Raw genomic sequence first — 22918 nt, forward strand, 5'->3', positions numbered from 1 at the left:
TAAGCACCCTGCTCATGTTTCTACTAAGTGCCCAAGACCTTGGAAATTCATTTTACTGTGGACACTAAGGGTCCGCAGCTTTGTCTCCTAACCCTCTCCAATAGCACGCTTTGCATCACTCTATCACAGGACCCAGGATACATTCAGCAGCTGAAACAACAAGAACAACCACTACTTACGGTTGACAGAGCTTCACAAGGTCCTGGTCGGTGGTGTTGGGGGGCAGTCCTCGGATATAGAGGTTCGTTTTGCTTAGCTGATCCCATCCTGAGTTGCTACTGCTGCTACTGTTGTTATTACTGCTGGTGGTGCTGGGACTGGGAGGGGCCATGGGGTGGGCTGGGACCAGAGACTGCTGGAAAACAAAGATCAGGAGCATTAGCTTGCTAGGGCCCCAGCACCACGCAGAGGCCGTCTCATCTCCAAAGGAAAATGAAACTGTCTGGACCCAAGTGCAGACCACCTGGAACTATGCTGATGTAGCAACTTCAATTTACACCTTTCAAAAGATCTGCTCATTCTACTAAAAAAACAAACAAACAAACAAACAAAAAAAACAAGCAAATTCTCCTTCAACATGAAAGTAACAGGATTTTACTCAGTAGAAAAAAACTCTAGGTGTACCTTAAATATGACTAAATTTGTATAGGATTAATCCATTAACACATTTTTAAGGAATACACCTACTGAGATTCAAAATTGCATGAGGTCCTATGATGGTAATTTAGATATCACTAGACTTTTGTAAAACTTTCCAAATTCTGAAGAACAACTGATTGAATGTCACTGATAACTTTATTAAGATGATTTGTCAAAAAAAGTAAAAAGTGTAAGAAACTTAGGTTTCATCTAGATTCCCAAATAAGCACTTCACCCTCCTATCAAGAGCGGCACAGCACTTCATCGAGGCACCTGGATTAGAGGGACAGGCGTGCTGCCTTTCGCTCTGGCCAACCTTGTGAAATTTAACCCCTATAAGACTGCTGGAGTCTTTGGAAAGCTTCCCAGTGCGTGCAGCAACCATCACAGCTCTTGTAAAACTGGCAAACCAAGGGCTTGGGCTGGTTTTACAAGCAGCAGCCACCTAGGAAGAATGTCTGAAACTGTACGTGCACGGGATCATTCTCTGTGAACTGCGGAGCCAGGCCACAGCTCTCTGACCCCACGCCACACCCATGACTTTAGAGGAAGTGAGACAGCTCAGCTTCCTAGCAACCCAGGGTCCTCACAGCAGCAGGATGGCAATGCTCTCACCTCACATTCCATAACAAATACACTAAAGGACATCACTCACACCAGCCATTTGAACTTAGAAAATTCAACAGTCACTAGACAATGCATAAAAAATGTCATGTCGTATGAGTTTAACTTTTACTACCACAGACAAGAAAACTACACATATAGAAGATGAAATAATTCCACAGTGGCAAGTTCAAAAACGAACACTCGCTGCGCTTGTCAGCTACCCACCATCAATTCCTGGTCCTGCACTCAGCTTCTGCCACGATCATCCCGATTCCCTAACATGCCCACATACTAGGATCTCTGGAATTTAGCCATGCAGCCATTTCTTTTGGTCCTATACCTTCCAGACTCTGCTTCCCACTGTCCTTACGGAGTCCTTACAGAGATATCATCAGAGTCCAAGGACCAACATATCGAAAGTGGTTTCCTCTTGGAGGTACAGTAGAAGAAGGGTTGACAAACAGTCAACGTGGAGGTGCTATTTTACTGAAGGCTGAATTTGCACCGAGAACATCAGTACGACTTAGCTCAAGAACAAAACCTGCCTAAGTTCACATTCTAGCAAATCTATCTGATTCATGCCCTTAATAAGTAGTTGAACTCATATCCTTTCTCCACACCACTGGCTTTCCCCCAGGGGCTAAAGATGGCAGTCTCTAGGTATAACACTAAGACTAAGCTCTCTCCCCCTCGCTTTGCCACCAGTGACACTTGACACCCTTTGGAGTCACTCAATTGCTAGCTGCCATTTCCCCTACTCTCCCCTACTCTTCACATCAGTGAGAACCAAGGTGCTGGGAAGTAATATCTTTGCCTCCTGGTCCAAACCTCTGATGGACACAGGGAACTTGCAGTTGCAAACAGAGCTAGACAAGACTGAAGCTGAAATCTTGGTGGATTAGCATCTGAGAAGCCATCATTGACACAAACCACACCGCTTGCCATTCACAAGAGGGCTCACCATGTTCTGGCAGTCGGCGGAGGAAACACAGACACCCTGGGTGAGACTCAGAGAAGCTGGGGAGAAGCCGCGGGTCATGGCCAGCCCCACCTCTTAGCGGAACTCTATCAACCCCACACAATGGAGCTAGCAGATATTTTATTTTTGTTGCCATTTAAATTGTATTTTATTTGAGATACAGAGAAAGGAGAGAGACAGACAGACGCAGACTGCCCATGCAATGGTTCACTCTAAATTGCCCTCAACAGCTGGGGCTAAGCCAAGCGGAAGCCAGGAGGTGGGAACTCAGACCAGGTCTCTCCAGTGGGTGGCAGGAGCCCAACTACTAGAGCCATCACCTGCTGCCTCCCAGAGTCTGCACCAGCAGGAATGCTGAAATGAAGCCAGGACTTGCACTCGGGCACTCCGATGTGCACAGCATCTCAACTGCCAGGACAAGCACCCACCCCGCAGCAGGCATTATTTTTTTAATCTGACTCAAATCTTTTTGATATTGTATGAGCCTTGACCTTTTTTTTTTTTAAGATTTTATTTATTTATTTGAGAGGCTGAGTTACAGAGAGAGTGAGAGAAAGAGAGAGAGAGAGAGAGAGAGAGAGGTGTCTTTCATCTGCTGGTTCACTCTCCAAATGGTCACAACAGCTGGAGCTGGGCCAATACAAAGCCAGGAGCTTCTTCCCGGTCTCCCACGTGGCATCAGCACTTGGGCCTAAGCACTTGGGCCATCTTCCACTACTTTCCCAGGCCATAAGCAGAGAGCTGGATCAGAAGAGGAGTAAACAGGATATGAACCAGCACCCATATGAGATACTGGCACCGCAGGCAGAGGCTTGGCCTGCATGCCAGAGTGGGGACCTCAGTATCAGATATTTAAAAGATGGTATTACAATTCTGCATCCACCCGAAACTCGGCTTTTGTTTAGGCTGGAAAAGGGAGTGCTGCCTGTGGAACTATGCGACTAAAAGACACATGTGGGGTTTAATTATTTTGAAGAGTATTTGGACATGAAAGTACTGAGTTTTTGTTTGTGCTGCTACTTGTGACAGCAGGACCATAATTCCCATTTCTGACTGCACCTGGCTGACCATAGGGCTTGGCCAGGGGTCTGTATTTGCTACAGTAACAGCTCTCCAATGTGGGAAGTGGGTGGGGAGCATGGGCCAGGGCATTTCAAAAGTCTGTGGAAAAATCCAACCAACAGGTAATTTAGTGCAATTTTTTAAAAAAAAATCCTGCACACTTTTGTCATAACGTATTTTTCACGAATCTTTTGAAGACCCCCTCATGCAGCCTGTGACTCCATGCCTTCCCTTCCATCTTCACTATTAGGGAGTGAAATCTCCCAGTGTTCTGAGCCCAGGTAAGACAAGGGGTCCCCCCTCCAGCAAAGGGCTCCTGGCCTTGGGGCAGATCCTACACAGAGCAAGAGTTCTCATTTAAATTTCACCTGAATATTAACTCCTTCTCAGGGCTAGCTGACAACAGAGAAAAATACCTGAAAGAAAGAAGCACGGAATTAATTTGCCAATTTTTTTTCTTACTTTCTGGTGGAAAAATAGTTTGATCAAAGATTAAATTTTATTAACTTATTGAGACTAAAAACCTAAGTTTGAAAAAGGACTGGACACATGTTTAAAGAAAAGTCAAACATCATAAATCCACTTACTACTGACTATGCTGAATGGGTTGATAATAATTGTAACAGTATGAGTAACAGCTCATGTGACACACTGCACAGGTACTGCATGCCCAGCACTGTGGTCAGTGCTTTACATGCATTATGTTACTTAGTTCGGTAGGACAGGCCCACTACTGTTGATTAGTAAACTGAGTCTTAAGACAGGTTAAGCAAAGCACCAAGGTCACACCTTTAGAAAGCAGAAGGGCTGGAACTTGAACCCAGATCAGACAGACAGCAATGCCAGTGCCTTCAAATAGTACTCCAAATTCCCCTCTCTTTCCTCAATGTCCTATTTATATTCTTAAATTTTCTGTGACCAGCCTTCCTACAACCTAACTACCAAATGCTAGTTTCTCGGAAACGTAACACTGAATACCACTGACTGCTATGTTCCTGTGTTGTTTTGTGAACTTTTACTTATTTATTTGAAAGGCAAGGCAGAGTGACAGGGAGGGGAGAGAGAGAGGCAGCTGGGGAGAGGCTGATATTCCATCTGCTGGTTCATTGCCCAAATGCTCATAGAGGCCAGGGACGGGCCAGTCAAGCCTGGAGCCAGAAGCTCCATCTGGACCTCCTAACCTGGGTGGCAGGGACTCAAGGGCCCCTTAGCAGGAAGCCAGCTCAGGAGCAGAGGAGCCTGGGTCACACAGGGCACTGATATGGGATGCGGATGACCCAAGCACCGGCCTGACCCGCTATGCCACAATGCTTACCCCCACCCCGCCCCCCGCCTTTTTAAGGAAGGAGAAAAGCACCTCGGACTTAATTTAATGAGCACATAGCCAGCTAGTGCTTTTTTAAAAGCAAGGCTAGTTTTTTTAGTGGTTTTTAAATTCCACCTTATAAACCTTTTCAATAAAAAATGAATTATGCAACCAACTTTTGAAAGTTATAGCATACTGTGGCTAAACATTAGACTGCATTTTGGGAGAGCAGGACTTAAAACAGTGAAGAATTAAACTCTCCTGGACCGAAATGCAAACACTGACGAGCTTAACTCCAGCTTCAGAACTCTGATACGTTTAAAACGATGACACTCTGCAGTTAGTGTGTCCTGACGGCACAAATGGTAAACTTAAAGAAATCTACAAAAAAATATTTTACCAGATTCCACTTGCATCCCTGGTTTTTCTTTTTCATTTTTGCATCTCAAAACTCCTAAACTGCATCCCTGTGGATGCAGCCTCGGGATGGTTTAAAAAACTTCAGTCCAGTTAGGGAACTTAGTGGCAAGCTGACCACAGCCAAGTGCCTACCCATCTCCAAAGAGCCCAGGAGCCTATCTCAGTAGCCTGCAGCCAAATTTCACTGCTTACGGTCAGGTAAACACTCTCTATTCTGTTTATCCATGGGCAAGGGAAATAGTTAATTCAGCTTTTACGATTAAATTTATCTGGTTTAAACACATGCCAAAATTGATAGACAATCAATCCAGTGGCAAATAAATAGGGTGGCTGTCGTAGCAGATCTCTACACTGTCTGGCAGGAGTCGTAAGGCACCATCAAGAAGAGTGCTCCGGGGCAGGCACTGTGGCGTAGTGGGCTAAGCCTCTGCCTGTGGTGCTGGCATCCCATATGGGTGCCGGTTCATGTCCTGGCTGCTCTTCTAACCCAGCTCTCTGCTATGACCTGGGAAAGCAGAAGATGGCCCAAGTGCTTGGGTCCCTGCACCTGTGTGGGAGACCCAGAAGTTCCTGGCTCCTGGCTTCAGATCAGTCCAGTTCCGGCCATTGCAGCCATTTGGGAGTGAACCAGCAGATGGAAGACCTCTCTCTCTCTGCAATTTTGCCCCTCAAATAAATAAATCAATCTCAAAAATTTTTTAAAAAAGGAGGAGAAGGAGAGGAGTGCTCATCAGCACCCAGAGAAGCCAGCACTGAAGGAGGACTTCTGTGTCCACAGCCCTCAGGGAACACTTCCTGTGCGGGCAGCACTCCTCGAGGAAAGACTTCTCTTCTGAAAGGCTCACTGGGATGCCTACACTACAGTTCTATTTCCCTCTCTCCATCGCATCACCCACCATCCAACACCACACTATGCGGTCTCTTCTGGATAAGGCTAAAGGTCCTTTTGAAAAGAAGCAGAATTAATCATGCATGAAATTATATATCCATCATTAGTGGCCATACACCTTGTTACTGATTTCTATTCAGCAAAGACAAAAAATGAAGACTTAGGGACCAGCATCTGCACCTGGCCTAGTGGTTAAGAGGCCCGCGTCCCACATCCTAGTTCCTGGATTCGCTTCCCACTCTGACTCCAGGCAAGTTCTGGCCCAAGTACTTGACTTCCTGCCACCCACATGGGAGACTGAATTCTCCGTCCCCAAGGCTGGCCTTCCATAGCTGTTGCGGTCCTATGAGGAGTGAATCAGTGAATGACAACTGTCTGTCTCTCTGCCTCTCAAATAAATATATTTTTAAATGAAGACATCATTTTCACACTCTATTGTTTCATTTTCTATTGCTAATTGCCTAAAGAGTACTCTAACCAACTTAGAGCTGCAGCTACCCCACTTCCCTTTGCCCCCACTTAGCAATTTCCTTAGGAATTCCAGCACATTTTAAAAGGAAAGGCAACTTAGAACTGAAGGCTACCATCCTTGAAGGGATAAAACACTCACCCTGTGGTCCCTAAGCACGCACACACCACCACCATCACCACCACCACCACCTGGAACAGCAGGGTGGTTTAGTACACCAACTCTCTGCCTTATCCAGAAGCAAAACAATCACTACAGCTGCTTCTGAGAGCAGAGAGAAGTCCCAGACCATCGCCGTTTTCACCAGGAGACACTCGCAGCCTGTCAGCTGGAGGAACTCAGCACGCTGTAGGGACGCGGTGTGCTACTCTAATTTTCATACGCGGCTTCCTCACTGTACGCTTTCAAGAAATGACAGAAGTTAATGATTTAAGCAAGGTAGCCATGCGTGGATGGGGGTACCCAAATGGGCCAATTTTACTTCTTTGTTTCCTTTCAGCCATCTGAGTGGCCAAAGCAGAGCTGGGTATGGTGGCTTGGAAAGAGCAGTTTGAGCCCAAGAACTGGAAAAGCCAAACTGAGAAGTGTGAGGTGAACGTGAGAGCTGAAAAACTGGCTGGAAGAAGTTGCACTTCTGGGCATATCAGGGAAAGAACGGCTGAGGCCCGGAAGCTGCAGCGCGGCACCTAGATTAAGGAAGAATTATAGAGCCCCTTCCCAGTGCCTCAACCATTCTTAGAGCACTGATGGAGAAATATCAAGTACCCCATTGGATACAAGGACACCAAAACTGAAAATCCCCTAGCGAATGCCACTGGCTCTCCTACCTTCACTCTCTCCTGTTTGGAAATAAACTTTGCAACATGTCTCCAGGCCCTGAAACTAAGCACCAGATTGTAAATATTTTCTTGTTGAATTAAAGCCTCTCAAAGGAGAGGGGTCCGTGTTATATTAGCTATTCAAATCTAATCCAAAAATAAAAACTCCCCAGTAGGCTTTTCCAATTAATTCTCCAAGATCTCTATCAAAGCTGATCCCTGCAATATCCGCAAAGAAATCTCTTTACCTAAATTCATGAAGAAACCATCATCTTAAACTTTAGATAAAAGAAATGCATGTAAGACATGCACTGTTGAACACAACATCACATGCTGGATGGAGACCATGCTGCAGATGGGAACAGGCATGACACCAGAGGGGAAGGTTCCTTAGGGATTAAGCCAACTGAGACAAGCTCCTTGGTGTGGACGTAGCACTTGGGAGGGGGGTGACAATTAGACAGGGTATGCGACTGTTGGTAATCCAGGGTAGAAAACATACATTAAATACAATATGTAGCTTCTAAGGCAAATTTTTCTTCTGGATCCACTAAGAAATGAGATTCCTTATCACTCAAACATCTTGCGCAAATCAGTTCTAGGCTCTTGCAAATCAGCCCAACAGTGCTGTCCCTTCCGAAGCTTCTTCCAAGAACCCCAGTGATTCACCAAGCTGTTCCCAGCACTCCAGCGCTTTTTGTTCTTTCTGGTTTTATAACACCATTTATACATGGCAAGGGGGGTGGGCCAGAAATAAAGACCCACACGGAGTTCCCAGACGGAGTGCAGACATTGCATTTAAGTTCTCCACCAGAAAACAGGAGGGCTAAGAAAGAAAATAAAGGGCCTAAGGCAACGGTTCCAAAACTTCCTTGCTAGGGACACAGTCTTCAGAAGGAAAAGCTTTTCTCAGCGGCACCCTTCATGGAATTGCAGGTAATGGTAGGGGAGGGCGCAGTTTCTAATAATACTAAGAGTTCACCCAGGAGCAGGTCAGGGGGGAAGGGTGAAAGGACACAGACAGGCTGAGGGGGACCCTAGGCAAGACGTAGATACACGGCGACTCTTTTTATTTATTTATACTAAAAAAATGACTGGATGGAAGAATTCAAATATCCAGATTCAAGTTCCACCCTGAGCCAGCATGGGAACAGAGGTCACTCTGGACAGCTCCAGTCCTCTCGCATGGACCAAGAAGGTCAGACTGGATGCTAGCTGAACTCCCTTCCATTCCCAGAATCCCACGGCTGGAAACGCTCCTGGCTGTTTCCAGCTAAGGCGTATCCAGAGGGAATCCAGCCAGGCCTTGCAGACAGTCTTACCTGCCTGCCAGCAGCCGGGAAAACGGGGCAGGAGGTTAATGAAACCAGCAGACCCCAAGAAGGACGACTTCTGTTACACCATGCATCTAAGGCCAGCGGAAGTCACACCACAGTGCTGCTTTCCTGTGCTCCTTAGGCCAGCACCGACTCCCTGCTTAGTAACAGATGAGTCTGAGAACATATTCTAAACACATAAGCTGTTCTAAAATTACAACAAAAGCCTAAAGGAAGAAATGTAAAACTAAAAATTACATAATATACAGAGCTCCCCAAACTGGAGAGTCCTTAGGTGAAAACTGTATTACAGCTGAACTTACCAAACAACTGAAATGTATTGAGACTTGGGTTAGCTAGTAGGCTGGCACTAACATGCAATCAGCATAAAACCTGCACTGCACATTCTACTCAATCTCTTACAGAGAAAAGTTCCAAAACCACCATCAAAGAAAATTCAAAACAATAAACAAATTACATCCCACACAACCAGCTACATTAGAACATGGTAAACATTAAATCCTGCCCAAGACCAGGTGTGACATTAATTATTCTTCTGGATTCTGAACACAGGTGTGCAAGAAGTGCTGGTTTTCACCTTCTCAGCCCCAAATGGGGAATTTTCAGATTCTTACCGGTTTTTTTTATACACAAAGCTATGGGAAGCAGAGAAGGGCAAAACTCTTCCTCTCCTTCCTCCTTAAGATAAATAAAAGAAAAGAAAACTTCCTAAAGGAAATGAAACATGACCTGCACTCTGACAGTTCAGAGCGCCTCTGCAATGTTCTCGATCTCTGCCTCGTCCCAGTGTCGTCTGGATTCCAGGGTTGACAACTTCTTCCCGCCTGGGTTGCAGTATCCAGTCTCTCTACCGCACAGTCTGAATATTCTCCACAGTAATTGTGAGTAAAGCACTATGGCTGAGGCTGCAAAGTTCTCAGGGTCATAACTATCCATTCTGCAATCCCCTTTCTCTACCTTGAACAACTTATGGAAAGTATCTGAAAGTGATTAACTACACTTAGATTCTGAATAAGGTTACCCTGCTCCCCCAACCTAGTTTATTCCAATTCTTTATCTATTTAAGATGCATGGGACATGTGAATGAGCCTGCACTATTAGGGGTTTCATAAATTTGCTCTTAGAGGAAAAAACAAAAACAAAAACCTTTACTTCCACGAAACTGCACAAGTACATATTTGAAACATCCCAAGAACCATAACAACATGAAGCCTTATCTGACAATGTTGTAGTAATTTGTATAAACACAAAGTAAAACATCAATCGGAAAGTTTTTTGATTTCATGCCATTCAAAATGTGATGCCTGCATTTGTTTCTACTCAGGGAAACATCCAATAACTTAGAGCTGATACCACAGGAATAATGGCAGCTAGTGACACTCATGTCAAATGGCCCTTAATTTATTTTGTATCCGTCTATGTACTTCTATGGATAACGGCACTTCAAAAAGTTCATAGGAAATTTTATTATGAAAAACTTTGCACTGGGGCGGGCACTGTGGTGTAGCAAGTTAAGCCTCTGCTTGTGGCACTGGCATCCCATATGGGCTCCAGTTTGAGTTCTGGCTGCTCTACTTCCAGTCCAGCTCTCTGCTAATGGCCTGGGAAAGCAGTGGAAAATGCCCCAAGTGCTTGAGCTCCTGATGCCACGTGGAGAGCTGGAAGAAGCTGCAGGCTCCAGATCTGGCCAGCTCCAGCTGTTGTGGCCATTTGGGAAGTGAACCATTGGATGGAGAACCTCTCTGTTTGTCTCTCCATCTGTCTGTGACTGTTTCTTAAATAAGTAAATCTTTATCCCTCCCCTCTCCCCCCCCAAAAAAAAACTATGCCTAGTTTCAATTTCTGCACCAAAATGAGCCTATTTTTTTTTATTTTTAAACTTTTATTTAATAAATACAAATTTCCAAAGTACAGCTTTTAGATTACAGTGGCTTTTTCCCCCCATAACTTCCCTCCCACCCGCAACCATCCTATCTCCCACTCCCTCTCCCATCCCATTCACATCAAGATTCATTTTCAATTATCTTTATATAACAGAAGGTCAATTTAGTATATGCTAAGTAAAGATTTCAACAGTTTGCACCCACACAGAAACACAAAGTGTAAAGTACTGTTTGAGTACTAGTTATACCGTTAATTCACATAGTACAACACATTAAGGACAGAGATCCTACATGGGGAGTAAGTGCACAGTGACTCCTGTTGTTGATTTAACAATTGACACTCTTGTTTATGGCGTCAGTAATCACCCGAGGCTCTTGTCATGAGCTGCCCAAGGCTATGGAAACCTTTTGAGTTTGCCAACTCTGATCTTATTTGGACAAGGTCATAGTCAAATTGGAAGTTCTCTCCTCCCTCCAGAGAAAGGTACCTCCTTCTTTGATGGTCCGTTCTTTCTGGTGGGATCTCACTCACAGAGATCTTCCTTTTTTTTTTTTTTTGCCAGAGTGTCTTGGCTTTCCATGCCTGAAATACTCTCATGGGTTTTTAGCCAGATCTGAATGCTTTAAGGGCTGATTCTGAGGCCAAAGTACTGTTTAGGACATTGCCATTCTATGAGTCTGCTGTGTATCCCGCTTCCCATGTTGGATCATTCTCTCCTTTTTAATTCTATCAGTTAGTATTAGCAGACACTAGTCTTGTTTATGTGGTCCCTTTGACTCTTAATCCTTTCATTATGACTAGTGAGATGGCATTGGTACATGCCACTTGATGGGACTGAATTGGAATTCCCAGGCACATTTCTTTTTTTTTTTTTTTTTTTTTTTTTGACAGGCAGAGTGGACAGTGAGAGAGAGACAGAGAGAAAGGTCTTCCTTTTGCCGTTGGTTCACCCTCCAATGGCCGCCGCGGTAGCGCGCTGCGGCCGGCGCACCGCGCTGATCCGATGGCAGGAGCCAGGTGCTTATCCTGGTCTCCCATGGGGTGCAGGGCCCAAGGACTTGGGCCATCCTCCACTGCACTCCCTAGCCACAGCAGAGAGCTGGCCTGGAAGAGGGGCAACCGGGACAGGATCGGTGCCCCGACCGGGACTAGAACCCGGTGTGCCGGCGCCGCAAGGCGGAGGATTAGCCTAGTGAGCCGCGGCGCCGGCCCCCAGGCACATTTCTAACTCTACCGTTTGGGGCAAGTCTGATTGAGCATGTGCCGAACTGTACATCTCCTCCTTCTCTTATATTTAACAGGGATCACTTTTCAGTTAAATTTAAACACCTAAGAATAATTGTGTGTTAATTACAGAGTTCAACCTATGGTATTAAGTAGAACAACAACAACAACAAAAAATACTAAAAGGGATAAGTTGTTCCTCGACAGTCAGGACAAGGGCTGATCAAGTCATGGTTTCTCATAGTGTCCATTTCACTTCAACAGGTTTCCTTTTTGGTGAAAATGAGCCTATTTTTAAGCTTCATTTTTCCATAAATTTTTTGAAGTCCGCTAGTACGTCTCTGTGTCTCCAAGAACAAAGAGAAGGAATGGGTGTTTGTATCTGAGCTATACTGCCTATAAAACCTCGGTAGAGGGTTTCTTTTTTTTTTTTTTTGGCTTGAATCCACCTCACAAATTAACATTTTGCCCAAGATGCTTACCATGTGTACATACATGGACATCCACAGATAAAGCTGAAACAGGAGTCTGTTGAAACAGTATTTTACTTTACGATATGCGACGTACCTTAACGTGAAATGAATGTTAATATATTACCTTTTTCAGTCAACTCCATTAAAAAAACAAATGCAGGGGGCCTGCGCTGTTGTGCAGTGGGTTAACGTCCTGGCTTGAGGTGCCAGCATCCCATATGGATGCCAGTTCTAGTCCCGGCTGCTCCTCTTCCAATCCAGCTCTCTGCTATGGCCTGGGAAAGCAGTAGAGGATGGCCCAAATCCTTGGGCTCCTACACCCATGTTGGAGACCCGGAGGAAGTTCCTGGCTTCAGATCGGCGCAGCTCTGGCCATTGCGGCCATCTGGGGAGTGAACCAGCGGATCGAAGACCTCTCTCTCTGTCTCTACCTCTCTCTGTAACTCTGTATTTCAAATAAATATAATAAATCTTAAAAATAAAAAAGAGTACTTTATAAAACAAAACAAACCCCACAAATGCTGGTAGTGGCCTACTAAATTGACTGGAGTCTCCAGTAATATTGCCATCCATCAGTTAAAAACAGCGGGTCTGCAGCATTCCCCCAGCTGATGTGCTGCTACATGAACCACCTGCATTGTTGGTGAAACACGCAGATTTCGGCTCAGCCTTCTGGGTTGGGGCTGACATTCTGCATGTCTAACAAGCCGCAAGGTTTTACTCAGCAGATTCAAGGCAGGACTGCAGGTTTGTAAGGATGGAGTCTGGAAAGCTCCCCTTTCAGCTCTAAGACAAGCAAGCTACATGTATTCACCAAGTGAGATGAGAATCTTTGTTCCACTGATTTGCAACCTGTTTCTGCTCAGAATGACAATTTTTTAAAGCTGAGAGGAACATCAGAAATTTTAAGATCCAATAATTCTGCACTGGAAGTATAACAGAACTGAGAGACAGCAGGGCGGGGATTGGAGTAGATACAGTGCTTTCAAAGGGAGCTTGGCATTAAAAAATCTGAGAAGCACTGATTTAATTCAACCCCTCATTTTTTCAGGAAACCTGAGGGACAAGTCAAACTACACACCTAAGGCCAGAGAGCTAATTAGAGGCAGAACTAGGTCTCCATTCCCAACGTTGCTTTTTTAAAGCACCAATCCTTGTTTGCTGCAATGATGATACAGAAAAAGTTTTCCTGAAAAGGTTTTTAAAAATAAGTAAAACTGATATGTCATTCCTGATAAGATATCATAGGAAAAAATGTATCATACAGCTTCTTTTACACCTCATACTTTATCCACTGTCAATTTCCAGATGACTTACTTGGATAGCTATGTCTATGCTAGACACCGAGTTTCTTGCTTAAAAAAAGAAAACACATTCACTTTATAAATTATATTAGCACTTGTAAATAGCACACATGATCGTTATTTAGAACATTTACAAGAAAACACAAAAATCAAAGAAATTACTTGTAGTAGCTGAATGCCATTCTGCCAGAGGAGAATTGAAGGTCAACCGGCAGTGCCATCGGCTTCATTAGAAGCCTTTGGAGAATCACTACAATCGTCCACGCAGTGTCCGGTCTTCCCACCTGTCACACATTCACACACTTAAAACAACTGACTCCAGCCTCTCAGTTCCCTTAAAACCAAATGCATGGATTCTTCCACGTCCTCCAGCGTTCGCTTTTCTCCTCAAGCTCTGCCATGCATGAACTCAGATTAGTTCTCTAAGACAAACTAGTTTCCTTGGGAAGTCTGAAATGTGTGTCACTCCCTCCCAGCAGCCCGTCAGCGGGATCCGCAGAAGTGTTTCTTATGTGACTGGAATACGCACGCTCCCATGTTTACAGGGATGCTTCAGATTTCTACTTAACGAGGCTGCATATTTGGACTGATTATCTCCTGCCAACATTAGCCCCGAGACCTCCCTTTCCGTGAGGGTGTCAGCTCCCGCACTATTGTCTAACCACATCAGTGGTGATGCAATCACCAGGAAGCTTACCAGCCAAACCCAGGGCTGGAGAGGTTCAATCCTCCCTTCATCCCTTCTGAAGCAGAACCTCTTTGAAACAGAATCTGGGAAAAGGTCTCAATATTTACACAAACCAGATGCAATTTTCTTTTTCCCTTTTAGTTGCACGATTATTTCACGATGCTCAACTTAGAATAGGGAGTTACTGCTTAACAAGTAAAAAGTGAAGATATTATACTCATCCTAAACATCTTTTTATTTCTAAAAGTAATCACTGGATATTAGCTCATGTTCTTTACCAAAAGGAGATAAATGTACACACTGCTAGATACTGAAATGGCAGAGAGCGCTACTTTGCCAAGGGACCTGGGACAATGTAAAACTCTGGCTCCCCAGAGGGGAGATCAGAGCCTCCGTGTGTTTGAAAGGGGTCTGTGTGGGGATCAGCGGGCAGCACAGCACTCAGTTCCCTCCCTCAATTTTTCACATCCTTCTTAGCTTTCCTTATATTTAGTTTCCTTATATATATTTTACCATTGCCACACATAGTCGAATATGTGTCTTTCACTGTCCCTCCCTACTGGATTAACCTCATTTATTAGCAATGAGTACTCAACTGGGTTTCGTGATTTCTGCCCTTCTAAACCCATGAAACAAGAAGGTGGCACCATCTCTTACTGGCAACAAAGAAACACAGTTATGAAGAAAACTGCTTAAGTGGGAACTGGCTTTGGGAGAGTTCCACACTCAATGACCAGTGACCAGGGCCGCTTCCCCGTCCCACCCCCACCTAATCCAAAGCAGCCAGTGATCTTCCGAAAACAAGAAAGGAAATATCAGGCCAGAGCCCAAACACTGCGGTGGACCCCCGCCTGGCCACAGCAGACAGGAACCGTTGTCTGGGTGGGGCCGGCAGCCGCGCCAGGATCTCAGAGTTCCGGGAACGGAAAGCAGCAGAAGCGAAACTTCAGAGCTTCCTGACGTCATCACATCATCTGGCTCAGCGCGAAAAAATGCAGGAAGGGGACCCAAACTGCTCTTAAGTTTCTATTTCTTTTCAAAGAAAGACACCTTCCCAAATTCTTCAACTGCGAGTCTTTGGATACTTTCCTCGCATTTTTGACTACATCTAATCTCAAAACAGTACTCTGTACAATAGTGCACTCTTTCCCGTGAGGGTCAGATCCAAGCACGCTAACTTCCGGCGTGGAAAACAATTTAGGAAGGAAGGGCAAGCTTCCTTTTCTACAGCACAGCCAGGAAGCCGGAGGAGCCCATCACCTCCTCGTGGCACACAGAGGCCACCATCAGCCACTTGGCTGTTCCCTGCAACCCAGCAGCTGCTCCAGTTACATAAGAGTTGTGCAAATTAAACTATCACCTGACAGTTACAAGAACTTCCATCACGAGGCAAATTAAGAGGAGATACAAATCTTAAGGATAGTTGAATCCTGCCTGGATACGTTTTTAAATGGTAATATAGAAATTGTACATATTGGGGTCAAATTTAATCCACAGTGCCTTGGACAAGTTAGAATGCACTGCTCTCCCTCAGCAATGCATTGAGAAACGCTGCCTGCGTTATAGACTCTCATTTATTTCAGGATCTCCAGGATTGTAAAATTCCATTGTACTTGCAATACTACCTGATACGCAAATCCTAGCCAGCAGTTACCCTAAAAACAGATAAAACACCAGAAACACTGTTTTTCCTTAAGAGGTGGGTTAAGTGTAGTTCTTCATTTACTCATTTTAGTTCAGCTTATGATACTTTATCTTTTTGTTACTATCAAAGTTATCCATGTGATCTTTAAAAAATGGCCAACTAAGCAAATAGTCAATGGGAAAAACATTTTAAATCATGATAACTGATGGAAAAATTTTTTCCCCTAGAAAACTGAGGATTATTCATGGTACTGTTCACATTTTCTGAGCATTTAGGATGGTTTTGGCATCAGGCTCTGTGCTTTGTATTCAGCCTTTCATTTAATCACAGTAAGGTAGATAGCTTATCTCCAAACTTACAGATAAGAAAACACAAAGGTTCAGGGATTCTCCCCAAGGCCACTGAGGAGGTGACAGCTCGGTTGTGAAATAAGGTCCCTCTTAGGAGCTAAGTGCCAGAGCAAATGGACGTAAAGGAGAAGTGTGCCACTAAATTTCACTGTGTTAGAGGCCTTAGTACACAGTTGTTCTAGCAAAGGCTGTTGGAACACAGTCTACCTATATCACTGTTAACAGAAACCGTCCAATAAAACCTAACCAAAAGGCTTGTCTTGCCCAACTGACTGCAGGGCAGTGAACAGCTGCACGACTTTCTTCCCTTTCTCCAGTGCTGCAGCGTGATGGAACTGGGAAGGCGAATCACTAGGAAATTCAGGAGATCTGCTTTCCTAAACGCCTTCTCAATATATAATATCACAATATCGGCAAAAGGTTTTTATTTTTTAAGATGGTATTTCTTACTTTACTTTTTTTTTTTAATATTTTTATTTATTTATTTGAGAGGCAAGAGTTAGAGCGAGAACTCTGGAGAGGCAAAGAAAGGTCTTCCGTCCGCTGGTTCACTCCTCAAATGGCCACAATAGCCGAAGCTGGGCTGATCCGAAGCCAGGAGCCAGGAGCTTCTCCAGGTCTCCCAAGTGGGTGCAGGGGCCCAAGCACTCAGGCCACCTTCCACTACTTTCCCAGGCCATAGTAGAGATTTGAATTGGAAGAGGAGCAGCCAAAACAGGAACCAGTGCCCATATGGGATGCTGGCACTGCAGGAAGAGGTTTAGCCTACTACACCACAAAGCCAACCCTTATTGCTCTTTTTTTTTTTTTTTAAAGAATTTACTTATTTGAAAGGCAGAGTTACACACACATAAAAGAGACAAAGATCTTCTATTGGCTCTTTTTTTCTCCCAGTGTTCACAAAAGCTGGGGCTGGTCCATCCAGAAACCAGGAGCCTGAAACTATATCCAAGTCTCCTGTGGGTGCAGGGGCCCTCTTCAGCTGCTTTCCCAGGCACATTACTAAAGAGCTGGATCGTAAGTGGAGCAGCCAGCTGGGACTTGGACGGCTGTTCATAAGGGATGCTGACGTGGCAGGGGGTAAAGTAATCTGCTGCGCCTCAATACCAGCCCCTAATTTGGCTTTTCTACATTTAAACAAAGAGCAAATCTCATGGCCAGTCTGTAACCCATAAGGACATGGGATCATGCCCTGCTTGGTCGTTCTATCCTGTAGTTCAGAACCTTGACCTAGTATGCCAGAGACTGACATGGTGTATGTTGAAGAACTCTGGGGTCTAAGGAGTTGGCCAGGCTGGCAAGAGCTGGATGGCAGAAAGCCTAAGCATCTTAGCAAGGACTCTGACACCAACGGAGAAAGGCATCAATCAGATCACTTTCCTAGCTGACACAGGTCTTCCCTCTCACTGGGAACCGGACTTCCTCTCCAGACTGAAGCATCTCTGGAACAATTTCTGAAAACATTGAGTTGTTCCTTTGGCCACATACATGCGCATTTACAAGAAAGGTGACATTGTGGACATCAAGGGAATGGGTACTGTTCAAAAAGGAATGCCCCATAAATGTTACCACGGAAAAACTGGAAGTCTACAACGTTACCCAGCATGCTGTTGGCATTGTTGTAAACAAACAAGTGAAGGGCAAGATTCTTGCCAAGAGAATAAATGTGCGTATTGAACACATTAAGCACTCTAAGAGCCGAGATAGCTTCTTGAAACGTGTGAAGGAAAATGATCAGAAAAAGAAGGAAACCAAAGAGAAGGGTACCTGGGTTCAACTAAAGCGTCAGCCTGCTCCACCCAGAGAAGCCCACTTTGTCAGAACCAATGGAAAGGAGCCTGAACTGCTGGAACCCATTCCTTATGAATTCATGGCGTAATAAATGTAAAATAAATAAATAAATAAGAGCTAATTGAGTAGAAAAAAAAATTCTGAGTTTAGGCTTCAAAACACCAGAGACACTGACAAATCATGATTGATAGTGAGAGTTCTAATTAAAAAAAAATTATGAATCCTAATAATCTTAATCTCATTGCCTATGGATTCAAGGGCTATGGGGGTATCTGCCTTTTCAAAACAGATTAATCAGAATTACTATAAACCTTCAAGACGATGGAACCACATTGGGAGCCCCCCTGCCTTTGGTAATTGCCACATCTGGCCAGGCAGTTGTTATTCATTCTTGCCAGGATTCACTTTATTAGACTTTCAATTGAAAAATGACACTTTCACTCCAATCCTTTTAATTGACTTTTAACCTTAGAGAAGTGTAAGTCAGAGTTATTTAGGGGACTAGCTTCTTACTGGAATCACCTGAGTGATTTCATCAGTTCTTTCAAATGAGGTAAAACACCCCCAGTGAGGCTCAAAAAATAAATAAAAACAGAAGCCTACTCCTTGAAATGTACCTCATCTCCTGAATATGTCATTACTGAGGCTAGCCTAAAGCAATTTAAAGGCAATTAATTTCTACCAAAAAATCTAAAATTTAGCATTTCTTTATTTTTTAAAGACTTATTTATTTGTTTGAAAGGTATAGTTAGAGTGAGAGAGAGGTCTTCCATCCACTGTTTCACTCCCCAGATGGCCAGAAATGGCCAGACTGTGCCAATCCAAAGCCAGGAGCCAGGAGCTTCTTTCAGGTCTTCATGTGGGTGGGGAGGCCTAACGTATAGTAATTACAACACTGTATATATGCATTAAGCTATTCCAAAATTGGAGATGTACTATAATGGGAAAGAAAATAGAAAGTGGACAACACTAGTTTTGGTGGGCTGCTGAAATAAATCACCATAATCCAAGTGGCTTAAGCCACAGATACTGAGTCACTCCCAGTTCTTCCCCTCTCTTATCCAAACTTAAATTCTTAATGATAATCATTATTCTCCAATGGTACTGCAAAACCTCAAAGCAAACAGTTAGGATTTCTTCAGCCTTAGCAATACCTAAGGAGGCAGGACAGTGATTAGAGTTGAAAGGACAGATCTGATCTCTTTATCTGCTGAGCAGGGAGATGGTAACGCCTATCCAATGTAGCTCCCAGGGTGGTGGTGAGGATCACGTAAGCTAATGACCAGTGGGCCCTCAGTCAGATGTCAGCTTCCCAGAAGTGCTCCAAAACTGTTACCTCCACTCCAGTCCATCTCTCTCAACATCTTTCTCTATGTGCGCCATCCAGATGGCCAGATGGGCTTTGCCCAGTGCCGGCACCACCAGTTCCAGCCATAATACTGATCCATATCTTCTCAATACCCCTCCCTCCTATCCTGAGGCTCCTTTGCATAGCCACACTGAAAGAAAAATGGATAGAAGTAGAAGAAAAAAGAGCCTATGAATTCCAAAGTGGGAGACAACAGGAATGGCAGGTGAAGCAGAGGGGGCCGACTGTCCAGCAAGGGCCGCTGGAAAGGCTGGCCCACTCAGCACTGGCACCACTCCCACACTTTCACCTGGGCTTAGTTCTGCCACCTAGAATTTTAATCAGAGGTGCATTAGGGCATGGGCATCTCTTTAAATTTCCAGCACTTTCAGGATATGACATGGTGAAACAGAACCTAAGACAGCTGCAGTGAGCATCTGAAAGGGAATGTATGGATGGACGTATGTTGCACTAGTGATGTCTCACTCCCATCATTCTCAAGCTTCAGAGAAAAAGACAGGGAGGGTGCAAAAGGCCAACCCATTTGCATTTTTCATAATTATTGGAGTAAGGAAGATATTCCCTTCCTCCACCTAATGACACACCTCTGCTTACAAGACTCCGAACTGAAGCTGCCACTATCAAATCCAATGCTACTAAAAGACAGGAGTTCTGGGCTAACCTGCGAGTCTAACCACCAGTGACTTTTCAATAGGGGATTCTGAAATACAACATTTCTATGAAAAACAAAAAAGTTTTCTGATTTTTAAACTCCCAATTAAGAGAAGAACTTCTGGACTAGAATTTTCTTCCTATGCAGCTAGATGATTTTATTTATTAATCCAAAACAGTCTAAGCTGCTGAATCCATTTGTTGGCTAAGCCTTACTTATGACCAAACCAATTGTGATGGACTGGATATGCCCCCTTCTCAACCCAACCCAGATGCTGAGATTCTAATGTCCAGTATGACAGTATTAGGAGGTTGGGGCCTTCAGAAGGTAATTTAGGTCATGAGGGTGGAGCGCTCATGAATGGAATCAGGGTCCTTAGAAAACAGACCCCAGGAAGCTCTGTGCCTCCGTCTGCCCCATTAAGATCCAGAGGTCAGAAGTGTGCAACCTGAAAGAGCACCTGACCACGACATCCTGACCTCAGACTTCCAATCTCCAGAAGTTGGAAGCTTTAATGATTACTTATTCCTACTGACCTTCCTTTTGTTGTCTTGGACTTGTCTTCCAGCATGCTGGTACCTTTGTTGAAAGCCAACTGCTATTCTCTGTAGCACACAATTCCTCCTAGCGAGGAGTCCTCTGAAGGATTGAGAAGCGTGTTTTCTACAGGGTGCAAGTGCCTATTTTCAGCAAACATGATCACAGGATGTTCCCTGTCCATTTACCAAATCCGAGGACGTCCCCACCCCTTGATTTTCCTGGCTGCTTTCTGCTCAATCTAACAAACCAATACATGGCTGTCAGCAGGGAAGTCAAAAAGTTCAACATATCGTTATTGGCAGGTAGAGCTGGAAGGTTGTAATGATGGGGAAAAGACTTAGGCCAGCACAGTGGCTAAGCAAGCAGATGCTCAGAACAGCCTGTTGCCTTCTTTAATTGGACAGAGGGCCAGGTGCTGGGGGTGGAGAGGTCTCTGCAATGGCCCAAGCCCTTTAGCCTTCCTGTCTCTGTTGCCAGTGGCAGTCCTGCTCCCCCTGTGCACAGAGTTTCGTCTCGAGTTTGGAGATGCTCAAGAATCTGTCCTCCTTGTCATGCCTCCCTGACAAGTCACATAGACCCTCCCACCCGCAGAAGGCATGCACACCTTGGGTTGGTACTTGAAAAATACTTGACAAATGTTTGACAGGAGGTAAAGAAGAAGAAGAATGAACAGAGAAAGCCTGTCCCTAGGCAGGGCATCAGAGTTTTCAACTGAGGTCTATGTACGGTGCAGGCATCCCAGCTGGCTCAGCACACCTAGGGCCAAGCCCCTGCAACCCTTTCCTGCTTCCCTGGGGATTCAGAATCAGCGTGTCCAAGGAACACATGCTGTTGGCTATCCTGACATCAGCCTTAGGAGAAATGTCTCGATTCTTCTCTGGATCCCCTTTTGAGTCGGTTACTCATGAATGTGTCATTCTTTACTTGGAACCATTTCCTGGCTGCATCACTCTTGGACTCCAAAGACCACTACTTTATCAGACGGTTCATTCTTCGTCACTCAAAAACTCAAATGTGCAGAACAATACTCGGAGGAAGCTTTCCCTCAATGGCTCTTGGAGCTTGTTGAGCTTCTAATTCTTCTTAAGACCTTAAAATGGCCATCAGGATATTGCGATGTGAGTAGGCTGGAACCACACTTTAGGAAACCCCTTTGCAGTAAAAGCCATGTTAGTGTGGCACTGAAACTCAGAGGCCCTGTGTCCCTCCCAGGGAAAATCTAGAAAACCTACCCTGAAGTTTCCCCAGCAGATGTGGCCTTAGGACACCATGGCCCTGTGTCTGCCACATGCCAAGTTACTGTCACCATGATGTCCCTTGTTCCACAGCACCTACTGTCAACTGTTCCAAAGGACACTTGACCTTTCACTGGCCATCAGGAAAAGGCGTCTCCTGCCTGGAAAACTGCACACTCTATGACCGCACCCTCCAGATCCTCTTTTGTACTGGCTGATGGAAGCAAATTGTGCTTCCCTGATCTGACGCTTCCAACCACGCCTCGTCCAGATGTCAGAAGTTTTAGGTGCATCCAGTGTCCAGCTCTAGGTTAACAACTCTACATACTTCCCTGGCTACAGACAGAACCACATCCGTCAGGATGGTCTTTCTGTCCTAGCAGAGCCCCTCCTACACAGTGATGAGACAAGACTCTTCTGCTCCTATTCAGACATGGAATCAATTCCACATGTGCTCCTTGCACACGTTGTTTCAACATGACTGTGGCAAAAATGTCTCAAAGTGGCTGCACTGGAAGACCCAATGACCTCATTCTGGTCCTCTCTAGGTCCCTTCCCTGACACACAGCATGCCAGGCACTGATAAATTCTTGCTGAACTATGACTGCTACATAAGCTCATGAGCTGGATGTGGTTTTGGAGAATTCAAAGTGAGCAAATCCAAGTTTTAAATGTAAAGAGACAATAGATTCAGCAAATATTGTGCCCCCAAAATACGCAAAAAAATACATAAACTATGCTACAAACAGAGGATTCAGTGCGCAAACAAAATGCTAACGAACACTCCAGCAATTAAGCAACTGTTATATAGAAAGAGAAATGACTGATTTAGTTGTTTTAAATCATTGCCATGAGACATATCCACCATATTCTGCAAATTAAAAATGGAGGAAACTTTTTTTAAGGACTTTTATTTATTTGAGAGGTAGAGTTACAGAGAGAGAGACAGACAGACACACACACACACACACACACAGAGAGAGAGAGAGAGAGAGAGAAAGAGTGTCTTCCATCTGCTGGTTCACTCCCTCAAATGGCCACAACGACCAGAGTTGGTCTGATCTGAATCCAGGAGCTTTTTCCGGGTCTCCTACACAGCTGTAAGGTCCAAGCACTTCAGTCCTCTTCTAACGCTTTCCCAGGCCACAGCAGAGAGCTAGATCAGAAGTGGAGCAGCTGGGACACAAGCGGACACGAGCAGCATCTTATATGGGATACTGGCACTGCAGGTGGAGGCT

General features: G+C 44.7%; 1 protein-coding gene and 1 pseudogene across 7 annotated transcripts in view; one reads left to right on the top strand and one right to left on the bottom strand.

The window, feature by feature from the left end:
* The window catches only part of RBMS1 (RNA binding motif single stranded interacting protein 1), a 237981-nt gene that overhangs the window by 100879 nt on the left and 114184 nt on the right, over positions 1-22918 (bottom strand). For 5 of the 7 annotated variants that reach the window (XM_062187272.1, XM_062187255.1, XM_062187277.1 and 2 more), the window contains exon 2: positions 180-355. In XM_062187272.1, the coding sequence (XP_062043256.1) occupies positions 180-355 (176 nt within the window). The remainder of the gene's footprint in view (positions 1-179; positions 356-22918) is intronic. The other 2 variants (XM_062187264.1, XM_062187269.1) reach the window with 1 other exon arrangement.
* LOC133772896 (large ribosomal subunit protein eL21-like) lies at positions 17402-18015 on the top strand (annotated as a pseudogene).

Source organism: Lepus europaeus, chromosome 1 (assembly GCF_033115175.1).
Source record: "Lepus europaeus isolate LE1 chromosome 1, mLepTim1.pri, whole genome shotgun sequence".
NCBI lineage: Eukaryota > Metazoa > Chordata > Mammalia > Lagomorpha > Leporidae > Lepus > Lepus europaeus.